Source organism: Odontesthes bonariensis, chromosome 14 (genome assembly GCF_027942865.1).
Source record: "Odontesthes bonariensis isolate fOdoBon6 chromosome 14, fOdoBon6.hap1, whole genome shotgun sequence".
NCBI lineage: Eukaryota > Metazoa > Chordata > Actinopteri > Atheriniformes > Atherinopsidae > Odontesthes > Odontesthes bonariensis.
In genome coordinates, this window is record NC_134519.1 from 17936486 (window position 1) to 17955594 (window position 19109).

The 19109-nt window shown below is 39.7% G+C and overlaps 1 protein-coding gene across 6 annotated transcripts in view; it reads left to right on the forward strand.

Moving 5' to 3' along the window:
- Window positions 1-19109, forward strand: part of cacna1eb (calcium channel, voltage-dependent, R type, alpha 1E subunit b) — a 60149-nt gene that overhangs the window by 37624 nt on the left and 3416 nt on the right. For 2 of the 6 annotated variants that reach the window (XM_075483248.1, XM_075483253.1), the window contains 29 exons: window positions 324-441; window positions 893-960; window positions 1090-1157; window positions 2864-3628; window positions 4937-5217; window positions 5491-5617; window positions 5725-5854; window positions 8829-8888; window positions 9014-9120; window positions 10246-10342; window positions 10448-10608; window positions 11423-11560; window positions 12015-12216; window positions 12310-12474; window positions 13613-13723; window positions 13943-14023; window positions 14276-14395; window positions 14508-14573; window positions 15192-15283; window positions 15420-15594; window positions 15682-15809; window positions 16073-16169; window positions 16475-16586; window positions 16705-16812; window positions 16899-16999; window positions 17202-17308; window positions 17411-17510; window positions 18320-18424; window positions 18841-18976. In XM_075483248.1, the coding sequence (XP_075339363.1) occupies window positions 324-441; window positions 893-960; window positions 1090-1157; window positions 2864-3628; window positions 4937-5217; window positions 5491-5617; window positions 5725-5854; window positions 8829-8888; window positions 9014-9120; window positions 10246-10342; window positions 10448-10608; window positions 11423-11560; window positions 12015-12216; window positions 12310-12474; window positions 13613-13723; window positions 13943-14023; window positions 14276-14395; window positions 14508-14573; window positions 15192-15283; window positions 15420-15594; window positions 15682-15809; window positions 16073-16169; window positions 16475-16586; window positions 16705-16812; window positions 16899-16999; window positions 17202-17308; window positions 17411-17510; window positions 18320-18424; window positions 18841-18976 (4126 nt within the window). The remainder of the gene's footprint in view (window positions 1-323; window positions 442-892; window positions 961-1089; window positions 1158-2863; window positions 3629-4936; window positions 5218-5490; window positions 5618-5724; window positions 5855-8828; window positions 8889-9013; window positions 9121-10245; window positions 10343-10447; window positions 10609-11422; window positions 11561-12014; window positions 12217-12309; window positions 12475-13612; window positions 13724-13942; window positions 14024-14275; window positions 14396-14507; window positions 14574-15191; window positions 15284-15419; window positions 15595-15681; window positions 15810-16072; window positions 16170-16474; window positions 16587-16704; window positions 16813-16898; window positions 17000-17201; window positions 17309-17410; window positions 17511-18319; window positions 18425-18840; window positions 18977-19109) is intronic. The other 4 variants (XM_075483249.1, XM_075483250.1, XM_075483251.1 and 1 more) reach the window with 4 other exon arrangements.

Consider the following 19109-nt stretch of genomic DNA (forward strand, 5'->3'; position numbering starts at 1 on the left):
TTTCTCACCCCGGGCGCAGATTAAACAACTCTGCTCAATCGCTTTCCACCCCCTGCCTCCGCTATCATCCCACACATCCAAGCACACATATGCGCACATGAATATCAGACAAGGGAAACGTGAATAAGTCCACATCAGATTTGCTTCAAACCAACCGCACTGAAAAAGAGTGTTTTGATCAGCACACATAGTAATTATCATCTTGCTATGCTATTCAATACTGTATTGTTGTCAGACAGGGGGCATGTCTCTAGTTTGCTGTATTTTTAGGCCAATGTTCTCTTAAATCTAATGAAATATACTGTGCCTTTAATTGCCTACAGATTCTAACTGGTGAGGACTGGAACGAGGTGATGTATAATGGGATTCGCTCTCAGGGAGGCGTTCAATATGGCATGTGGTCATCCATCTACTTCATAGTCCTCACACTGTTTGGTAATTGTATCCTTGTTGACCTCAACGTTTGTCAGAGAGCTGTGATATAACAGGCATCAGAGGTGGAAGTATTTAGATGAAACAGTACCACAGTGTTAAAACATGTGATTATGAGGTCCATCGTGTAAAAACACAAAAGTATTATCAGCAAAATGTAGCCAAAAGGTCCCTGTAAGCTACACTGTTGAGTACTGATTCACTGAAATAATGATACTTATGGATATAGTTGGTTCCACGAAGCATTTGTTTTTCAGTATTACACAGCTTTTCCAGAATGTCTTGATGCTTTCTAACCATCCCAAAACATGTTGCCCTGATATGTATGTATAATTTGAACTGATATTCAATCATACAAAGTCTAACCAATTTGCAATTTGGAAAAAAAACAGAAGAGGGGGAATTCTTATTGCTTGCAGTGTCTTTTTTGCATGTTTGTCCTTAACTGCCTTCATGACAGACACTCTGCTGAATGTCTTCTTGGCCATCGCTGTGGATAATCTGGCCAACGCACAGGAACTGACAAAGGTTTACATTGTTTTTATCCATGTCCTGTTAGTTCACTTATTTAAAAAAAAAATAGAAAGTCTTTTTAAAGTCTATGTAACATGTGTTTTTGTCCTAAGTGTACATTAATCATGCTCGTTGGTTGCTCAGGATGAAGAGGAGGAAGAGGAGTTCTTTAATCAGAGATATGCCAGAGGAAGGGACGGCTTGATATCTGAGTAAGTAACTTGTTAACATCTGACAAAATCCCCTTTTAATGTGAAATATTCAGAGCATTAACAGCAACTATCTACTGTAAATGACAAATCGGGCAAAACATTTGCTGAGTTGACTTTTCAAAGCAAAGAGTGAAATAAATCTTTCCAAGTTATGAATAATGTGGGGGATATGAATAAGAATAATGGAGGTGATCTCTGAATACATGTGAAAGGGAAAAAGCCAACACGATTATTATGTTTCACAAGATTCACTGATTGTACAAGCTTTGAGAAGCAGTTGTACGCGCATCTGTTCAGCGTCTAATGCGGTATGTTCTTCACTTCTTTCAGTTGCATGTTGAATAGCTGGCAAGACATGTTTAACGCACTGATGACAAAACTGTGAACGTTAATTGAATGTAACTGATTTAAAAGCATGATCCGTTAAAGGTTGTTTCAGCTGAAGAGCTGAAACTCCTTCTCTAACTGTCCTGGCCTGTGAATCATTATGAGCAACCTCTTTCATTAATGAGAAGGAGATGATTTCCTGTTCCTCCCAGTGACCTGGCCTTCTTCCTATATAGCTAATGATCCAGTAAGATGAGAGGAGGATGGAGGTGTTTTCCAAAGGGATATCTGAATGTATCGTTTTGCTGGAGCATATTTGCCAAAGTTTCTCTGCTTCTCTCTTAATACTTAAGTGGCTTGCACGCTTGCATTTTAATTGATCTGTAGCTGCCGTCATGCATGAGAGAAGATCTGCAAACACATGATAAACATTACACTATTTGTAGTTTTTAATTTGATAAAACATTTACAAAAAAAATGACTGACACGTTGTAATTGAAGTCATGAAACAACAAAATTGTATAAACTTCTTTCTGACTCTGTTCTGGTTGTGACTCTTAATGTATCATTTGTCTGTCACATATATGAATGTAAGTCTTGTACGTGTGGCAGCTATCAATATGCTGATTTGATGCGTATTACAGAGTTTTTGACGGCTCCATCGTGTTGTCTTGTTATATGCTTGTTACGTGGCACTGAACAAAATGTTGCGTTTAGTTAAATTTGCAGTTTTGCAATCAGTTTTAGCCAAACTACATGAATTTAGAAACTATTTACAATTTACATTAAGTGCTGACTTCAGTCTCTTCAGTTTCTCTGGTCACATTTTGCTCTGTGCCACAACAAAAGTTCTGTGTATGTTGTAAAACACTAATGTCTTGTTTTCAAATAATCACTCATTGATTACATGGACAACAAAAGAATCTGAATGCCAGTAAGTATATCTGTATGCATCTCTGTAACACAGATTTTCTCTCTTGAGTTTCCCTACTCGATTCTTGAGTTTATTTTGTAGATGTTATGCAATGTTTGCACTTCAATCCTGCACCTTTACTTTTTTTTGTGGGTTTTGTTCCTCTCTTTTACTTTTGATCTGTTCTTTTCTTTCAGGTATTTAGTTTTTTTCAGTTTTGGATGCCTTTTTGCACACTTTTCCATAGGAATTGTTTTGTGTTACTAATAACTAACATTACAAATTCACAGAAAAGGTCTGTCCTTTTCTTGCAACTTTTATTTTATAATTTGAAGGGTTTTTTGTATATTTGTTTATAACTGGTATGCTAAATGGATACTTGTCTTCATGTTTCTTGTCACTAGATCCTTAAATGTGGGTCTGTTACTACCCCATGTTGATGTGTATATTATATTATGGTCTTTAGTGGCAGAAGAAGACCCTACCTGTATAGGAAGCGTGCAATCCACAGAGGGCGACAAAATTTCCCAGAAGAACCTGATGGCGCAACAAGTGCTGCAGACGAGCAGCCTCTTAATGCCCCCAGTGCCTTTTCCAACCGCCGTGAGAGAAGGAGAAAAGTTAATATGTCAGTGTGGGAGCAGAGAGCCAACCAGCTCCGTAAACGCCGCCAGATGGCGAGCAGAGAGGAGCTGTTTAGCAGCCCAACGGAAGACACCATAGAAACGCCCACCATCCCCCACCACGCACCTGCACTTTCCCAAGAGGTCAGCCCAGCTCACCTGCCTGAGTCACCTATGTCGGTGGGGATGCCCCTACCTGAGCCCCCGATGTCCATCTCCATTCCCATGCCCGAGCCCCCGGTGGCTGAGCCACTTGTAACCCTAAGCGAGGAGAAAACAGCAGGTACTAATAACCGGAGTGCAGGTGGCGGAAGACACAGGATGGCCCGAAAGTTCAGGACCAGTCAGGGGCCCGAAGAGGTCGCCCGGCACAGACGCCATCGTCACCGCGATGCCCGTACTGAAGTTAAGAGTTTGGACTTTACCCAGACACCGCGTGAAGTGCTACATGTCAGACGGTCGCTCAGCCAAGAGAGGAAGATACTGGACGAAAGGGAGGAAAAGGAAGAAAGAGAGGAGAAGGAAGGAACAGAGGGAGAAGGAGGGTCAGTTGAAGATGATGGTGGCATCGTCAATCCGTACGCAGATATTGGAGAAGAAAACAGAAGGTAGGGCTGTTTATGTGTATTAATTAAAGAGGAGATATGCTTTTTTCCCCCCATTATTTCAGTGCTATAATCCTTTTTGCACATGTAAATAGTCTGAAAAGTTAGATGACCCACACAAGGACACTGTTCCTGAACTGCCTCATTTGGAGGCCTTTCTTCTGGTTCTGAGCTACATCACCATGTTATATGTTAGTATAAAGCCTATAGTGGCTTATTTCGCACACAATCAAACAAAGTATGAGCAGCTGCCATTTCTACTAATTTAACAGATTGTAATTAACCAAAATATGGGCTCTTTAAGGAAAAGATTTCCTCTTAGATTTATCTGAATTTTGGAAATCAGATAGACACAAGAAGATACGCCATATTTTAATCTCTGTATTTCTCTGTATGTACATTTTAGTGTCTCACAACATTGTCCACATGCCTACATGATCATTGGAAAAGTAACAATCTGCTGCAAACTTCCACCAGTCTCTCTGCTTCTGCACAGAGGATAAGATAAAATTTCATATTTTACACCCTGTGGAAACAAAAGAGTACTCTTTTTTTTAACAACCTGGTTGAAGTAAAGAGAGGCCAAAGTGGTAATTTTGTATAAACCATAGGCTGCCGAAGCCTCATATAAGCTTTAGTTTAAAAAAAAGTGTTCATGGTATTGTATTTTACACAAGTCAAACTAGTTAAACTATTGAAAGCACTGTGGATCTCAGATCTTTTCTTTTGGAGCTGGAGGCACCTCCTTATGGCTGAAATGGAAACCAAATCTCCTAGAAATGTACATGAAAAAGATGCTAAATATAACACACCAACAAGCTTAAAAATCCTAACACTCTCGTGTTTTGTAGGTTTACTATTTACCACATTTGTGATCTGAGTTAAGCGTGCTGACATAAAAACTTTTCCAACTCACATACATCTTTGTTAATTATAGCGTCACTAGTAATGTAGGTTATAAACCAAAAGCGATTTTGAACTTATGATGTTGCTGAATAAAAAGTCAGTGTTATTTCAGTTCATCCCATTGTGAGAAGAATGTTTGTACTGAATTTCTTTACAATCCATCTACACCGATATACCAAATCCTGAACATTGCCATACTTCGAACCATGCCTTTCACAGAGATAAACTCTTGAAGAGACTACAAGGTTTGTTTGATATCCAGAAAAAAATCAAATGAAACTGCCCTGTAGAGTTAAGCTGCCAGAAAAGGTTCAAATAAGTTTGAGGTCAGTTGCAATAATTGCAACTGACCACAAATCATTGCATTTATCTAAGCTCAATGTTTCATCTCCTGTTCTGTTACAGAGCTGCTGCACCCAGTGGTGACATTCGTGATCCTCAGCAGTGTGAGCAGCTGCAGGACTGTGCCTGGTCAGAACAGGGTGATGGCAGCCATACAGATAAGTATGATCCCCTGGGCCAAAACATCCCAGTGGAGCCCGCTTTAGAGGCCACAGAGTTCACTGTGAGTGCCATTGAGTCTGAGAAACGCCAGTTCTCCATCAAACGCGACAAGTCCAACCAGGAGGGCAGCATTGCCATAGAAATGTCTGCACAACCACTTCTGGAGCTCTCACCTATGACAGGTAGCACTGGGATTGCTGTAGTCACACTGTTTGAAACATGATTTGTCACTATGTGGAAACACTGTATCTTGAAGTGGGATTTAGTCTTAGTATCACTGTATCACTTTATGTAGGTGTTTCTGACATCTAACATCAGTAGCCACTACTTTTTCCTTTTTCTGAAACCATTGTGCTGGTGACTCATGTTGTTCTGCATTTGTCATAGCTGTCCAAGAGCAGCCAAAGCATTTTCTTTTTTCTCTCTGTCCTCCTGTACTTCTATCCGGGTTTTAGTGAACAATAAAGAGTTGGAGGCGTACCAGTCTGATGAGATGGAGGATGAGACAGAGGAAGATGAACCTCATAGGCCTCCTAAACCTCCAGCTCCAGACAGCATGTTCATCTTCAAGGCCTCCAACCCGTATGATGCAACACAAAAGACACAAAATCACTGATGATCAGACGCCATGAAGTATGCACACATTCATCAGCATTTAGAAAAAAAAATTCTCTTTTGTTGCACTACAGTATCAGACGGATATGTCACTATGTGGTCACTATGCGCTATTTTGAGATGACCATCCTTCTCGTGATCGTGGCGAGCAGCATTGCCCTGGCAGCTGAGGACCCTGTGTCCACAAATTCCGACAGAAACAAGGTAAGCTCAAAATACATGTCCCCTGACATGTTTGAAATGTTATTCATGGGTCTGTTGTTGCTCAAAAAGAAAACCCCATTTTCATGTGCAAAGAGATTTCACAGTTGTGTGTTGGGGGTGGAAGAATGGAAGGACCAGGGCTCAGATCAAACCATTTTGTATCTGCACACCCTGCCTTACGACCAAAGTTCTTCCAAACTGTTTTGAACAGCTTTTCTTCGGTTTAATTGTTCAATTGACAAAACTTACTTAAGTGTATTTGTTAATAGAATTTAATTCAGGTGAATTTTCCAGAGCAGTGGAAGACATCCTGCCTTGTTCTAGTACCTAAAAATATCTCATCCATCTGGCATCAATGACCACAGAGCAAATGCCTTAACATCCCACATCATTAAAGTCCCAGTGAGGCTGTTATTGTTTCACCTCAGTGAGCAAGTGAACACCTTTCAGGATCCACTGCAGTTTGCTTATTGTCCGAAGATTGGTGTTGAAGATACCATCATCTTCTTGCTTCCCCTCACATCTGTAGAAAACAAAACAAGATATGAGGTACATGTTCTTTTGATTTCTTCAGTGCTTTTAATACAATTCCACCAGCACTGTTATGTGAGAAGCTCCAGAAAATAGAGGTGGATGTCTCCATAATTGCCTGGATTATTGACTTGTTGTCAGCCAGACCTCGGTTTGTGAGACGGAGAGGTTGTCTATCTGGGAAGGTAATCAGCAGCACGGGAGCACCAAAGGGGCCTGTACACTCTCCATTTGTCTTCGCTCTGTACACCTCAGATTTCCAGTACAATTCAGAATCCTGTCATCTCCAGAAATGCTCAGTGGACTTTGTTTTGGGTGTATCAGTGATGGACAAGAGGCTGAGTACAGGGAGTACAGCAGGGAAGCTGCTGGAGCTCATTATGCACACAGTGACTTGGAAGTTATGAGCATATTGGGTGGGCTATGCTGGATTCAGCATCTTACCCCAAAACACCATAACATAGCTCTGGCCCCTGCTAAAATGTCTTTGCCCCTGTTTAAACCTGTTGAATCTGAAGTACACTGATGAGACAAAATACTATTAACAGTAGCAGATAACGTATATATGTATGTATGTATATATATATAGCAAAGACATTGTCGACTTCATATAAACATGATCTAATACGTTATAAGTTGCATCTCAACAAGTTGGATGCAAAAGGAGAGATATTACTGTCACAAAGTCGGGGGGTAAAGAAGATCCAAATGTGGCAAACAAAGGCTATATTTTAAAATAACCCAAAAAAAACACTCCAGTGACAGAAAAATGAATCCAAAGAACACAAAATAAACTTGACAAAACAAAATTCTGGCTGAGAACAAGCAGATTCAACTAAGCGATCAAAAAGAACTGGCAAAGTAAAATAAAAACCTGCTGTCTGAATACTGAGTGAGAAAATGGCAAGATTCAGCCGTGGCAATCAGTAACTAAGTCCCTGGTGTGAAACAGGAATTGGAAGTAGTCTTAATGGAAAACACAAGTGGGAAAGCTCTGCAAAATAAAACGCGAAGAAAGACTCACTAGATATCAATCGAGAACATGAGAACTACAAAAGCGCTGCACCAAGACCAACTCAACAAATCATAAAACACAAACTAAAGGTAAGAAAGCCTAACCCAGAAATCGGAACAACAAAGTACACTAAAACAGAGAAAAGAAAAAGAAAGAAGAAAAACACAAAACAGGTACAGTATAAACGATTTTTACAAGAGCAAGATATCTATAAGACTAGGTGAGAGCTCAAGGAGGTAAACATGTCAAACTCCTTTAAATGATGAGAAAAATATCAAATCTACTGATAGTAAAATACCACAGATGAAGTTTTAGCTCAGAGTGAGTGTCAGGTTTGATCCCAAGTTGACATAACACTGTGTCAGCAACAATGTGCCGTGACACATTTGGTTACACGCACATGCAAGGTGAGAATTAGCAGCTTTGTCTGGCAAATAGCTGTGCAGTTTGTTTTTCACAACTTTTCCCTTTTGGCAGCGTCATGGAGCTTGTCAAGAGTAAGGAGAAAAACAGATATTAGTGCACTGTGAATAATCTGAGAGTGAGACAAAAAAAAGAAAAAGAGAGGAAACACATTGAGGCCATAAAAAGTCAGATTTAAGATATCCCACAGCTGCTACAGGACATCTTCCACATGTGAAATAGATTTCCATACATATCACCTAGTGTTTGAAGTGAAATAACTTAATCCTGACTATCTTTTGGTTCCTGCCTTACTTATGAAGGAGAACCAAATAGATTAAAGGTTCATTACACTAACTTTACATCAGAACTAAACAATATCATTTTAATTCTGCTCAGCCTGTGAACGCTGTTGTCTGTGGCTCTGGATAAACTCTGTCTAGTCTGAAACAATAATCCTGACGATGTCACAGTGATGTAATCAGATGTTTATCTCAGCTGGGGTAAGACTTAGAAACTGAGTTAAGCATTTGATTTGAACTAGTTTGCTGCATTGATGCAGACTTTTCTTCTGTAGAATCGGCCTCATGAGTCAGGCAACTTAATGGAAGTGCAGTACTGCATTACGGGTTACCCCCTTTGAGGAGTCATGTGGTGCTTGATACAGCACAAAATAAAACAAATGTTGTGAGTAAAATGATTCAAGAGACCTAAAACCTGACAGAAGTACAATTTCTTATCTGTTTCTGTATCTAAAATTGTTTCAGCTTTGTCATTCCTCACAAATGTACTTTTGAGTCAAGTAAATGCTTGTCTTGAGGTTTTAAATCCCAGAATTATGCCAACCAGAGAGTGACAAATACATTGCCAGTGGCTACATAGCTCTAATGTAAATGCTATATACTTGTGCAAAGCTGTACTTGTATTTGTGTATTAGTCTGTGACAGTCATGTTAAATCAGAGAGAATCAGAAAAGTTATAAATTATCGAAAATAATCATAAAGTATGTTTTTTTTAATTATCCAGGTGCTGCGATATTTTGATTATGTCTTCACTGGAGTGTTCACCTTTGAAATGATTATAAAGGTGGGTGTCAGAAGCATATTATTTCTCTACTGTTTTTTACTTTTTTATACCCAGAGGGGTTTTAGTCCATTTAAATTGCTTTTTTTTTTTTTACATGTTCGTATACATGTCTTTTGCTACTCCAGATGATAGACCAGGGTCTCATTCTGCATGATGGCTCCTATTTCCGAGACATGTGGAACATCCTGGACTTCATTGTAGTGGTGGGAGCTCTGATCGCCTTTGCTCTAACGTGAGTCACTGCACACTGCAGCCTGCCTGTGACTAATGATTGACTCAGTGCAGTAAGTAACTTCCTGAGCTTACATTTTTGGTGCCAAAGACCCTTTCTCAAAGAGAAGCTGCAAATATGGATGCAGTCACGGTCCTGTGAAATATATAACATGGTTTTAACTTTCACCATGGGGGCTACAACAAGAGGAAAATATGGATTTCTGTGCTATTTGGGGAGTTTACACATGGGTGGAGTGTGTAATGACCAATATAAAAACCTCTACAGTACTGTAGATTTTTATCTGTTGTCTTTTCTTGCCATGTATGTGACAGATAACTAACAAACTAACCCCCTTGTGCATTTTGTTGTACTGTATGTTGATTTCTCTGTTGTGAGTATAGCTGTGATGCTTTCAGTGTTGCTCAGGGTGTAACTTTCTCTATGCCTAATTTTTTTTCTATGTTGTTCCTGTGGATATTTTCACTGTTGGGGCTACCAGGAATGTGATGGGGTAAAAATTTCAGTCAAATTAAATGTACACTTCTCCCATAAACTCCCTGATGTATTTCTTTTAATCTCATGTGTCTTTTCTTTAGTTTACTTTCTTTTCTCTTCTTTTCTTTTCTTTTCTTTTTGTTTATCTTCTTTTCTTCTCATTTCTTCTCTTCTCTTTTACTTTCTTTTTTCATGTTTTTTACATGTTTTTGTTTTTTGTCACATCTCTTATGGCTCACAGAACTAAGGAGTCTTGCAGGTAGCAGGGGTAAAAATCGCAGATAATTTGGCAATAATAAAAAGTCATACATCAGTCAAAATTAATTATTGATATACTGAATTCTACATACAACACAATTACCTAGATAGTTTATATTTATAAGAAAGTAATAAAGAGGACACAAAGGGCTAATAATAAAGGGTTTGGGGTTAGAAATTTCCATAAATTATCAAACGATTTACTCCTAATGTCTGCCAGGTTCCAAACAATCAGTATCAAGTTGAAGGTCTATGATTCATTGTGTGTTTCCATATGCACTTTTGTTGACACTTTGCTCTCACTGTGTTTTTCTTGTTATTCCACATGTCTTTGCGCATTAGTTTGCACGTTCATCTGTGCTTCTTAGTGACGTCTTTCAATGTCAACAGAAACACCAAAGGCCGAGACATCAAGACAATAAAGTCCCTCCGCGTTTTGAGAGTTCTGCGGCCTCTTAAAACCATCAAGAGACTTCCCAAGCTCAAGGTCCGATGAAAACAAGGGAAAACTCACTCCATTACTTTCATGTTTGGTGTTTCTCTAACAGATGTCTGACTTGTTGTATTTGCCTCTCCTCTTTCTCATCTACAGGCAGTTTTTGACTGTGTGGTCACATCTTTGAAGAACGTCTTCAACATCCTCATTGTGTATCAGCTCTTCATGTTTATCTTTGCTGTCATCGCAGTGCAGCTCTTTAAGGGGAAGTTCTTCTATTGCACTGACAGCTCCATGAATACTGAGAAGGAATGTCGGTCAGTAAATATACAGTCCACTCTCACTGTCTCATACTTGTGTTTTGAATGGACATGCACTGTGTGTATCTGGAAATCCCCCTACATGTTGTCACTCAAAGTGTCACACTATATAATGTGAATATGAAGAGTCAGACAGTTTTAATAAATCTGCCAGGCCTGTTTAAATGAGCATATTAACATGTTAACTTCTTTATCTAATTTGTACAGTCTCACGGTGTGAAATCAACTTATTGCGGTTTTATGAAGGACAATTTTTTAACCTTCCGGGAAAAAAATGAATGCTACACTTGCAAAGCTAACTCCCTCATAAATCAATGACAAGGAAGCTTGCAAGAGGGATTTCTAGCAAGAAGTTTACACACACACCAATGCAATATTAACATCCATTCAACAAATGTAACTGCAACCTTTTGGAGCTTTTTGACAGCAAACTGTGGAAAAATTCTACCCAGCAGCTCTGCCATAAGAGACATAAAGGTGCATTCTTTTTTGCTTTTATATACCGTCTGATAGCTCACTTAGATCACCTGCTTAGGTCTTTAGGGCCATAAGATTTTAGTAGTTTCTGTGTTGCGATAGGAAGCCAACAGAAGCTCATTTCTGAGTAGCAGCTCCACATCTGCCTGATTAACAGACTAAAAACATGTTTTTCCTATAATTTTTTTTTCTCCCCTCAGTAATCAAAGCTGAGGCTTTGATGAATTTGGTTTGATACGTTTGGATATGATGCTCAGCACCTTTTCTTTAATTAAAAGGTTTAATCATTGAATAAAGTAAAACCTTGACTTCTGGTCTGCTCTATTCCCTTCAGAGGCTTCTATATTGACTACAGCAGAGACAAGAAGGAGGTCAAGAGGAGAGAGTGGAGGAGACACGAGTTTCACTTTGACAACGTCTGCTGGGCCCTTCTCACACTTTTCACTGTGTCAACTGGAGAGGGATGGCCTCAGTAAGTCCCCTTGCAAAATAAAAAAAAAAATCATTTTTGCGTGTACTGTTAATGCAAAACCACAATTCATAAAAATCAAAAACCTGATATACAGCCACCACGAGCAGACGTAACCTGAGCAAACAGAGTCATGAATCCACAACAAATTGAAACAAAACCACCACAAGGTGCCCAAAATGACCAAATAAGATGTAAAACCAACCATAAATGGATGCACAACAACCCCCAAGACATGAAATGACCAAAGTGAAACAAAATTAACACAAAGATATACAAAATGATTTTTAAAATGATAGATAAGGGAAACAAATGCCTGCAATACCCCTTTCTTTCAGCTTCTTTGTAGGAGGGGGGTCACTACATCTGTGTTCCCAGGGGTCTGGTTTCTCATCATCTGTGAATGGGAATGCTAAAAATTCTAAAGCATTTGTTTGAAGTGTCTTTTCTCATTTAGGGTCCTCCAGCACTCTACTGATGTTACAGAGGAGAACATGGGGCCAAGTCGCGGAAACCGGATGGAGATGTCCGTTTTCTATGTGGTGTACTTTGTGGTCTTCCCTTTTTTCTTCGTCAACATCTTTGTGGCTCTCATCATCATCACCTTCCAGGAGCAGGGTGACAAGATGATTCAGGAATGCAGCCTGGAGAAGAATGAGGTGTGAAGTAGTAAAAAAAACAGTAAAACTCACAGATATGGGTTGGTTATCTTTAGCTTTGTTTGTTTATGTTGACGAATTTCTCCCCATCAGAGGGCCTGCATTGACTTCACCATCAGCGCCAAGCCGATGACTCGCTACATGCCTCAGAACAGACAAACGTTTCAGTACAAACTGTGGCACTTTGTGGCGTCGCCTTCTTTTGAGTACACGGTGCTCGTTATGATCGCACTCAACACTGTTGTTCTCATGATGAAGGTAAAGGATTCTGTCAGTCGTGATAAAAAAAGTCACAGAAAATAAATGATCTTGCTTGTTTTCCCAGCTGCAGCTTTTGCTCCACAATAAATAGTTTCCATGATTTTAAAATCGACTTTGGTCTCTTGAGGTCCATCACAGAAAAAAGTCAAGTATTCTTGGAAGCTAAAGTTGGATATAGGGTGGATAGCATATCTACACACTATCAAACAATATGCAGGTGATGTACTGTTGGAAGAGTACAGAAAGCTAGAAAGATAATTCCTTGGAAATTGCTCATTTATCTCTACTTTTTAGGAAACACATTTTTTAATTAAGTTATCAAATCACAGACTAACTGGCCAAATCTCCACAGCAGTCACTTTTAGGAAGCAGGTGCACTGATTCCGGATGTATTGTTGCAATGAAATGGCACTTTTGTTTTCATGTGAAGTTTAAAATGAAACACCAAGGGCTAAAAGGGATTTCAGCCTCCTGATTTATATTGTTTAAGCTGCCAAAATGTCTTGTGCAGGTTTACCAAATGCACAACTGTAATGAGTCCATTTGGTTGCAGAATGGCACTCTGTGGATCTCCTTGTTCCTCGGTTGGGTTGCATTTGGAAGTTAGTAGGTTGGCTCACACTTTGTCTGTGCTTTTTGTTTTGGTCCCGAATCGGTTTCTGAGCAGTTTTTGTATGGCTTGGGGGGGGTTTGTTGCTGTTTAGTCGGAGTCTGATTTGCCAGCAGAAAATTAGAATCTAACGAGAAGATCAAAGTTATTGACATCACCTGTCTGTGATTTTAATGTTGTCGCTGACCAGTGTACGTGTAAGCAAGTATTTTAACTGACTTTTTGGACTTGGTAAACTGGGCTGACCTCAGTTAGCCTGAATGATACAAATAATCATTCACATTGCCTTTCCGAGTGCAAATTCCAAAAATCACAAAGATCGCAGTGTACTGAGCTGAAATTACACCTTGAGCATTGGGTGTGTGGATGGGTTTAAACATTTTAAACATGAACATCCTTCAGCTTGCATTTCTATTGCATTTGTAATGCGTTTGTAATTACATTGTTGTAAAGTGGTCTGTAAGAATGGTGTTATTAATTTAAGAAGGAAATGTTTGTCTGACTTTTTGACCTTTGTTTCCTCAGTACCACTCAGCTCCAACAGCTTACGATGCAGTCCTAAAACACCTAAACACAGCCTTTACTGTCCTCTTCTCCATGGAGTGTATACTGAAAATCCTGGCTTTTGGTCTTGTGGTAAGTGTTGAATTATTATAACTTTCATTTGAACAGAAAAAAAACTCAAAGATCTTATTTGCAAGAGTGTCTTGGGCACAGACCGCAGCTAAAAGCTAGCAGCATCATGAGCAGAAAAGCTAAACATTTAAAAGCAGTTAGAAATGCAGAACAAATTTAGAACAGTTTCTTTTGATCAGTACTCATTAGGAACCCACTTTTCATTTCCTTTTTCTGCAGAACTATTTTCGAGACACTTGGAATATTTTTGACTTTATAACTGTTCTTGGCAGCATCACAGAGATAATTGTGGATCTGCAGGTAAGACACAGCCTAGACGTTGTTCTTTGTCAAAATATCATGACTCAAAATAGAGACAAGAGCCAGCAGGATTAAATGCAGCATCCTTTCTTTGCAAGTTTACTTGTGTCTTACGATTCCTGTCTCCTTAAGTCATGTTGTGTTGAATTTTGCCATCTGTGATTTACGTCCTGTCTCTCCCGTCTGGCTTCCACTCTTGCCTCTTCCCTCTCTGACTGTGTCACCCTCTCTCAAACCACTTGTCTGTCTCAGTCGGTAAACACCATCAACATGAGTTTCCTGAAGCTTTTCCGAGCAGCCAGGTTGATCAAGCTGCTGAGACAGGGTTATACCATTCGCATTCTGCTGTGGACCTTCGTACAATCATTCAAGGTCCGACATTTAAAAAACGTCTTTCTCTTTGTAATCTCAATAATGCCTTTGAGAGTACTTTGAGAGCAAAATGTGGAAAGTTGTAATGTCTTTTCTGTGTCTTCTCCGACAGGCTCTTCCTTATGTCTGCCTTCTAATTGCCATGCTTTTCTTCATATACGCCATAATTGGAATGCAGGTATAGTTTTGCCAATGTTGACACTAAACTCCTGAAATTTTATTTAAAAAATTTCTAACTTTTAAGATATTAATTAAGGATTAATTAATGGTCTTCTTGGGGGTTTTTTGTGGGCAAGAGATTTGTTTTTGTCAGTGATCTGTCATTAAAAAGTAAAAAAAATAAAACTAATCAATTTAAACTAAATTTAATCTAATGGTATTAGTAAATCCCTCTGCCAACATGAACTTTGTAATGCACTTAAGTAAAGAGCAAATTTGTGGTGATTGCATCAGTTACCAAATATCGTCAGGCAGAAACAAATGCAGCCACTGTGATCAGTTATACACTTTCATAACTTTTACAGACTGTAGATGTATATCGATTGGGATCTGTTTAAGCTTGTTTGGGTCAGTTGTGTCATGTTAATGATATCTGAGCAAATTTAAGCCGTTAATTATTATTATCAATAGCTGTTGGTAATGAATGGTCGTGCTGAATGAATGTTTAATGTGCAGACTTTGGTCGGTGGTATCCATTTCGTGTGGTATGGAAGCTGACGTATTAGCAGCTGCCTTAATTGCAGCAAAAGCTGTCCAATAAAATAACTGATACACTGAAGCAGTCTGTTTTCTGCAGGTGTTTGGAAACATCAAGCTGAATGATGAGAGTCACATCAATCAGCACAACAATTTTAAGACCTTTTCCAGTGCTCTGATGTTGCTGTTCAGGTGAGCTTTGTCAAAAATACGTCATAAAAATGCATATGGCCAATACTTTTATTACTAAGGTTTTTAATCTTAGTTTTGCATGAAGGTGATTTCAGTTTGATGCCTTCTGGCTATTTGCTTGTGTTTGAACCACCAGGAGTGCTACAGGGGAGTCCTGGCAGGAGATTATGCTGTCCTGCCTGTCAGGACAGGAGTGTGAACCAGACCACTCTATCGCCCCCCTCACCATGTCTCCAGACCACATGGGTGGCTGTGGCACTGACTTTGCTTACTGTTACTTTGTCTCCTTCATCTTCTTCAGCTCATTCCTGGTAAGATTAAAAATAAAATCAAACATTCATGCAGCAGATTGTCTTGTTGCTGCTTCTCTTCTCAGCCCTTCCATGTACCTTTTTCAGATGCTTAATCTTTTTGTGGCTGTGATTATGGATAACTTTGAGTATTTGACACGAGACTCCTCGATCCTGGGTCCACATCACCTTGACGAATTTGTTCGAATTTGGGGCGAGTACGATCGGCTGGCATGGTGAGCTTTTATCTCAGCTAATCATTTAATTTACATTTCAGTTTGTACACTTGATCGACAGTCGTGTTCTGTCTTCATCCAGCAGAGGGCAGTCACAGAATGTAAAATGTTAGAGCTTTAAAGTTTTTGTGCGGTGAGCTGATGTTCATCAAGATTCACCATGCTAAAACCAACTACTATTAAAAGCAAATGATCACACCCACACTTATGTTCTTTCTGCCTGTACGTCTCCTCACTTATCCCTCTGTTTTTTCCTTTTCAAGTGGACGTATTCACTACACAGCCATGTATGAGACGTTGACACACATGTCACCACCCCTTGGCCTGGGGAAAAAATGTCCTGCTAAGATCGCTTACAAGGTAATGAGAACATGATAACTTTTACTAAACACAGAACAACCAGCTGAAACAAAACGTTTAAAAGAGGCAAAGACATTTCGGGGATTCAAGGAAAAAATCCTTTTTACAAAAATTCATCAAATCATTTCACCCGACGAATTCAACATGTAATGTTCACGTGTGTTCTTTAAATGGTTGTTGAAATTATTGGAAGAAGTTGAAATTACCATTTGTGTTTCACAGCGAAACAGTAATTGAAAAAAGAATATGGGTCAGTACATTTTGAAAGTTCTATTTTGTTCTAAATCTTCCTCTGTACTTCTCAGAGGCTGGTGTTGATGAACATGCCTGTGGATGAGGATATGAGCGTCCACTTCACCTCCACTCTGATGTCGCTCATCCGCACAGCTTTGGACATAAAAATAGCTCGAGGTCAGGGTAAAGGGCAAAACATTTTCCTTCCTAATATTCCTCGGTCAAAGGTGAAATCTTTCATTTTTATATTATGTCCTAACAACAATAAAAACCAAAGAAAACATTTTGTGGGTGATCCCAGGTGGTGAAGACCGTATTGCTCTGGATGTCGAGCTGCAGAAGGAGATCAGCATTATTTGGCCTTATCTACCCCAGAAGACTTTGGACCTACTGGTACCTATCAACAAAGGTCTGGCTCTGAATGTGATAGGAAATTTTCAATGAAATGCTGAGAGGCAAACGGAGACACCTAATGTAGCGTGTCTGCCCTTACAGATACTGACATGACGGTGGGGAAGATCTACGCTTCAATGATGATCATGGACTACTTCAAACAGAACAAAGCCAAGAAACTCAGACAACAGCTGGAAGCTCAGGTCAGCACGCTGAAATAAACTTTCTTGCAATATATATATATATATATATATCTATTATGTACAAATATATTTTATTCCTATTTACAACATGAAAATACGTTTCCAGAAAGAAAAATGGGACATATCAGATGCTTGCTTTTGAACTGTGCGCTGATAACAAGCTGTGACCTGTATTTGATCTTGTATTTGTGTCACGTTTCAGAAGAGTAACTTGATGTTTAAACGTTTGGATGCCTCTACCCTCCCTGAGGACATTCTGTCCAACACCCAGCCGCTGCCAATGATGGCCCATAGTGCTGGTTCAGCCCTGTGAGTCTGTAAATGTGTAAAAAACAGTGTGTGTGTGTATATGTGTATGTATGCACTTCTCTGCTTGTGTTTGCTTACTGTTTATCTCTATCCCCAATACAGCACCAGAGGAGGCTTTGTGGCTTTGAGCCCCATCTCACCACAAGAACTATTTTTGCCGCCCATCAGCTCAGACACTGATGCCAGTCAGCAGCAGAATCTGGTGAGACAGTGGATTTAATTGCCTGATATTCATATTTTCTGAGCAAAGTGTTTTTGAAATGTTACATCTATGGTGTCTAGACCACCTGGGTGAGAATCAGTGTTAAAACAAAGATTTTTACTCAAATATTTGAAAGCACTTTAATCTTTTTTTAACAGCACTAACATGTTATAAATGTGTTTTGACTGATGCTGTTTTCTCAGTGCCTTGCAGAGCACTGCATCGCTGCTCTCTGTGCTCCTGTCTTTTAGTACTGTAGAGGCTGGAATAGCAGAGACAGATAGTCAAACTCTTGGCGTGTTGCTGTCTTTACTGTCTGGTTTTACTGGTCCACACTGCCTGCCGGTTGAATGATGACAAATTATTCTGAAGTACTCTGATGTTAGTGTGCAAAGGAATGCATTCGGCCCAGGACAGATGTTGTCTGACTCTCTTTGTGTAGCTGCTAAGACTGCTAAGACTTGATCATGCATGACTCAATGCACTTCCAAGCTGAAATACAAAGAACATGTTTCCCTGTAAACTGTTGTGCTTGTTGTCTAATATCGTTCTTCCTCACTCTGTGCACTACTTTTCCAACCACTCTGTTCCTCTCGATAAAGACGGTTTTCCTCTTGCTAGTTATTGATCCGTATGTTTTTGGCTGGAATTGAGATGGCAATGATAGATAACACTCTTTGAAGAAATGGTTTATCTACCTTCCTCTCACCTGAGCTGGACCTCCTTACAGAGTGGCACTGCTGGAGGGGATGAGCCTGATTGGTGCTCTGTCTTTCTTGCCCCCCTCTCTTGTTTCTGTACTCACATAGGTGGGCGAGTGCAGTTGGGGGATTGAAGCCCCAATGGAGCTTCCACTTGGGAGGGGCCTGTGTGTGCGGGCCTCTTCCATGCCACGTCTGGCTGTAGATTCGCAGGTACACACATATTCTATGACACGGCTTCTGGGTTGGATCCTTCGGACTTCAGTTGCTGCATGGGCTCTTAGGCCAAAGTGACTTGTTTTGTATGTGTGCTGGTTGCTCAGCGGTTCAAATCAGTAGAGTTTTGTTCTGACATTTGCTACTATGGGAGCCTAAGTTTCAGGGACTTGTTAAAACAGGGTGTGATCCTTGAATGCTGATGCCTCTTGTTGTTATGTCCATTTATCTTATCCCCAAAGTAGAGGAGAAACTAAACTAAAACCTACAAGTCTTTTAAGATGCACTACACGTTTGCAAAAAAAAAAAAAGCATGCTAAATGGCTCTGATTTGTTGTTTTGAATCATCTGAATCTAACTCGATATTTTCTGCGTGTTTGCTTGTTTTTTGTGTGTGGCTTTTCACACACAAGCAGGCAGAGGTTCCAAGCAGTTCCTTGAAGCGTTCAGTCTCCACGATTGCAGATCAACGTGTAAACGGACTCTGGCAGGAGGAGAAAAGTCCTGAGCGTGTCTATCGACCTCGTCATAAAAGTTACAAGGCTGCTGGTTGGTCTTATTGTTTGCATTCTGACTTCTGTTCCTCCATCATGAACAGTTTATCTCTAAGTTATGATAGTTTTATAGACTCCAACTATTACACAAAACAAGTATTCTGACAATATCATATCGGTGCACATTT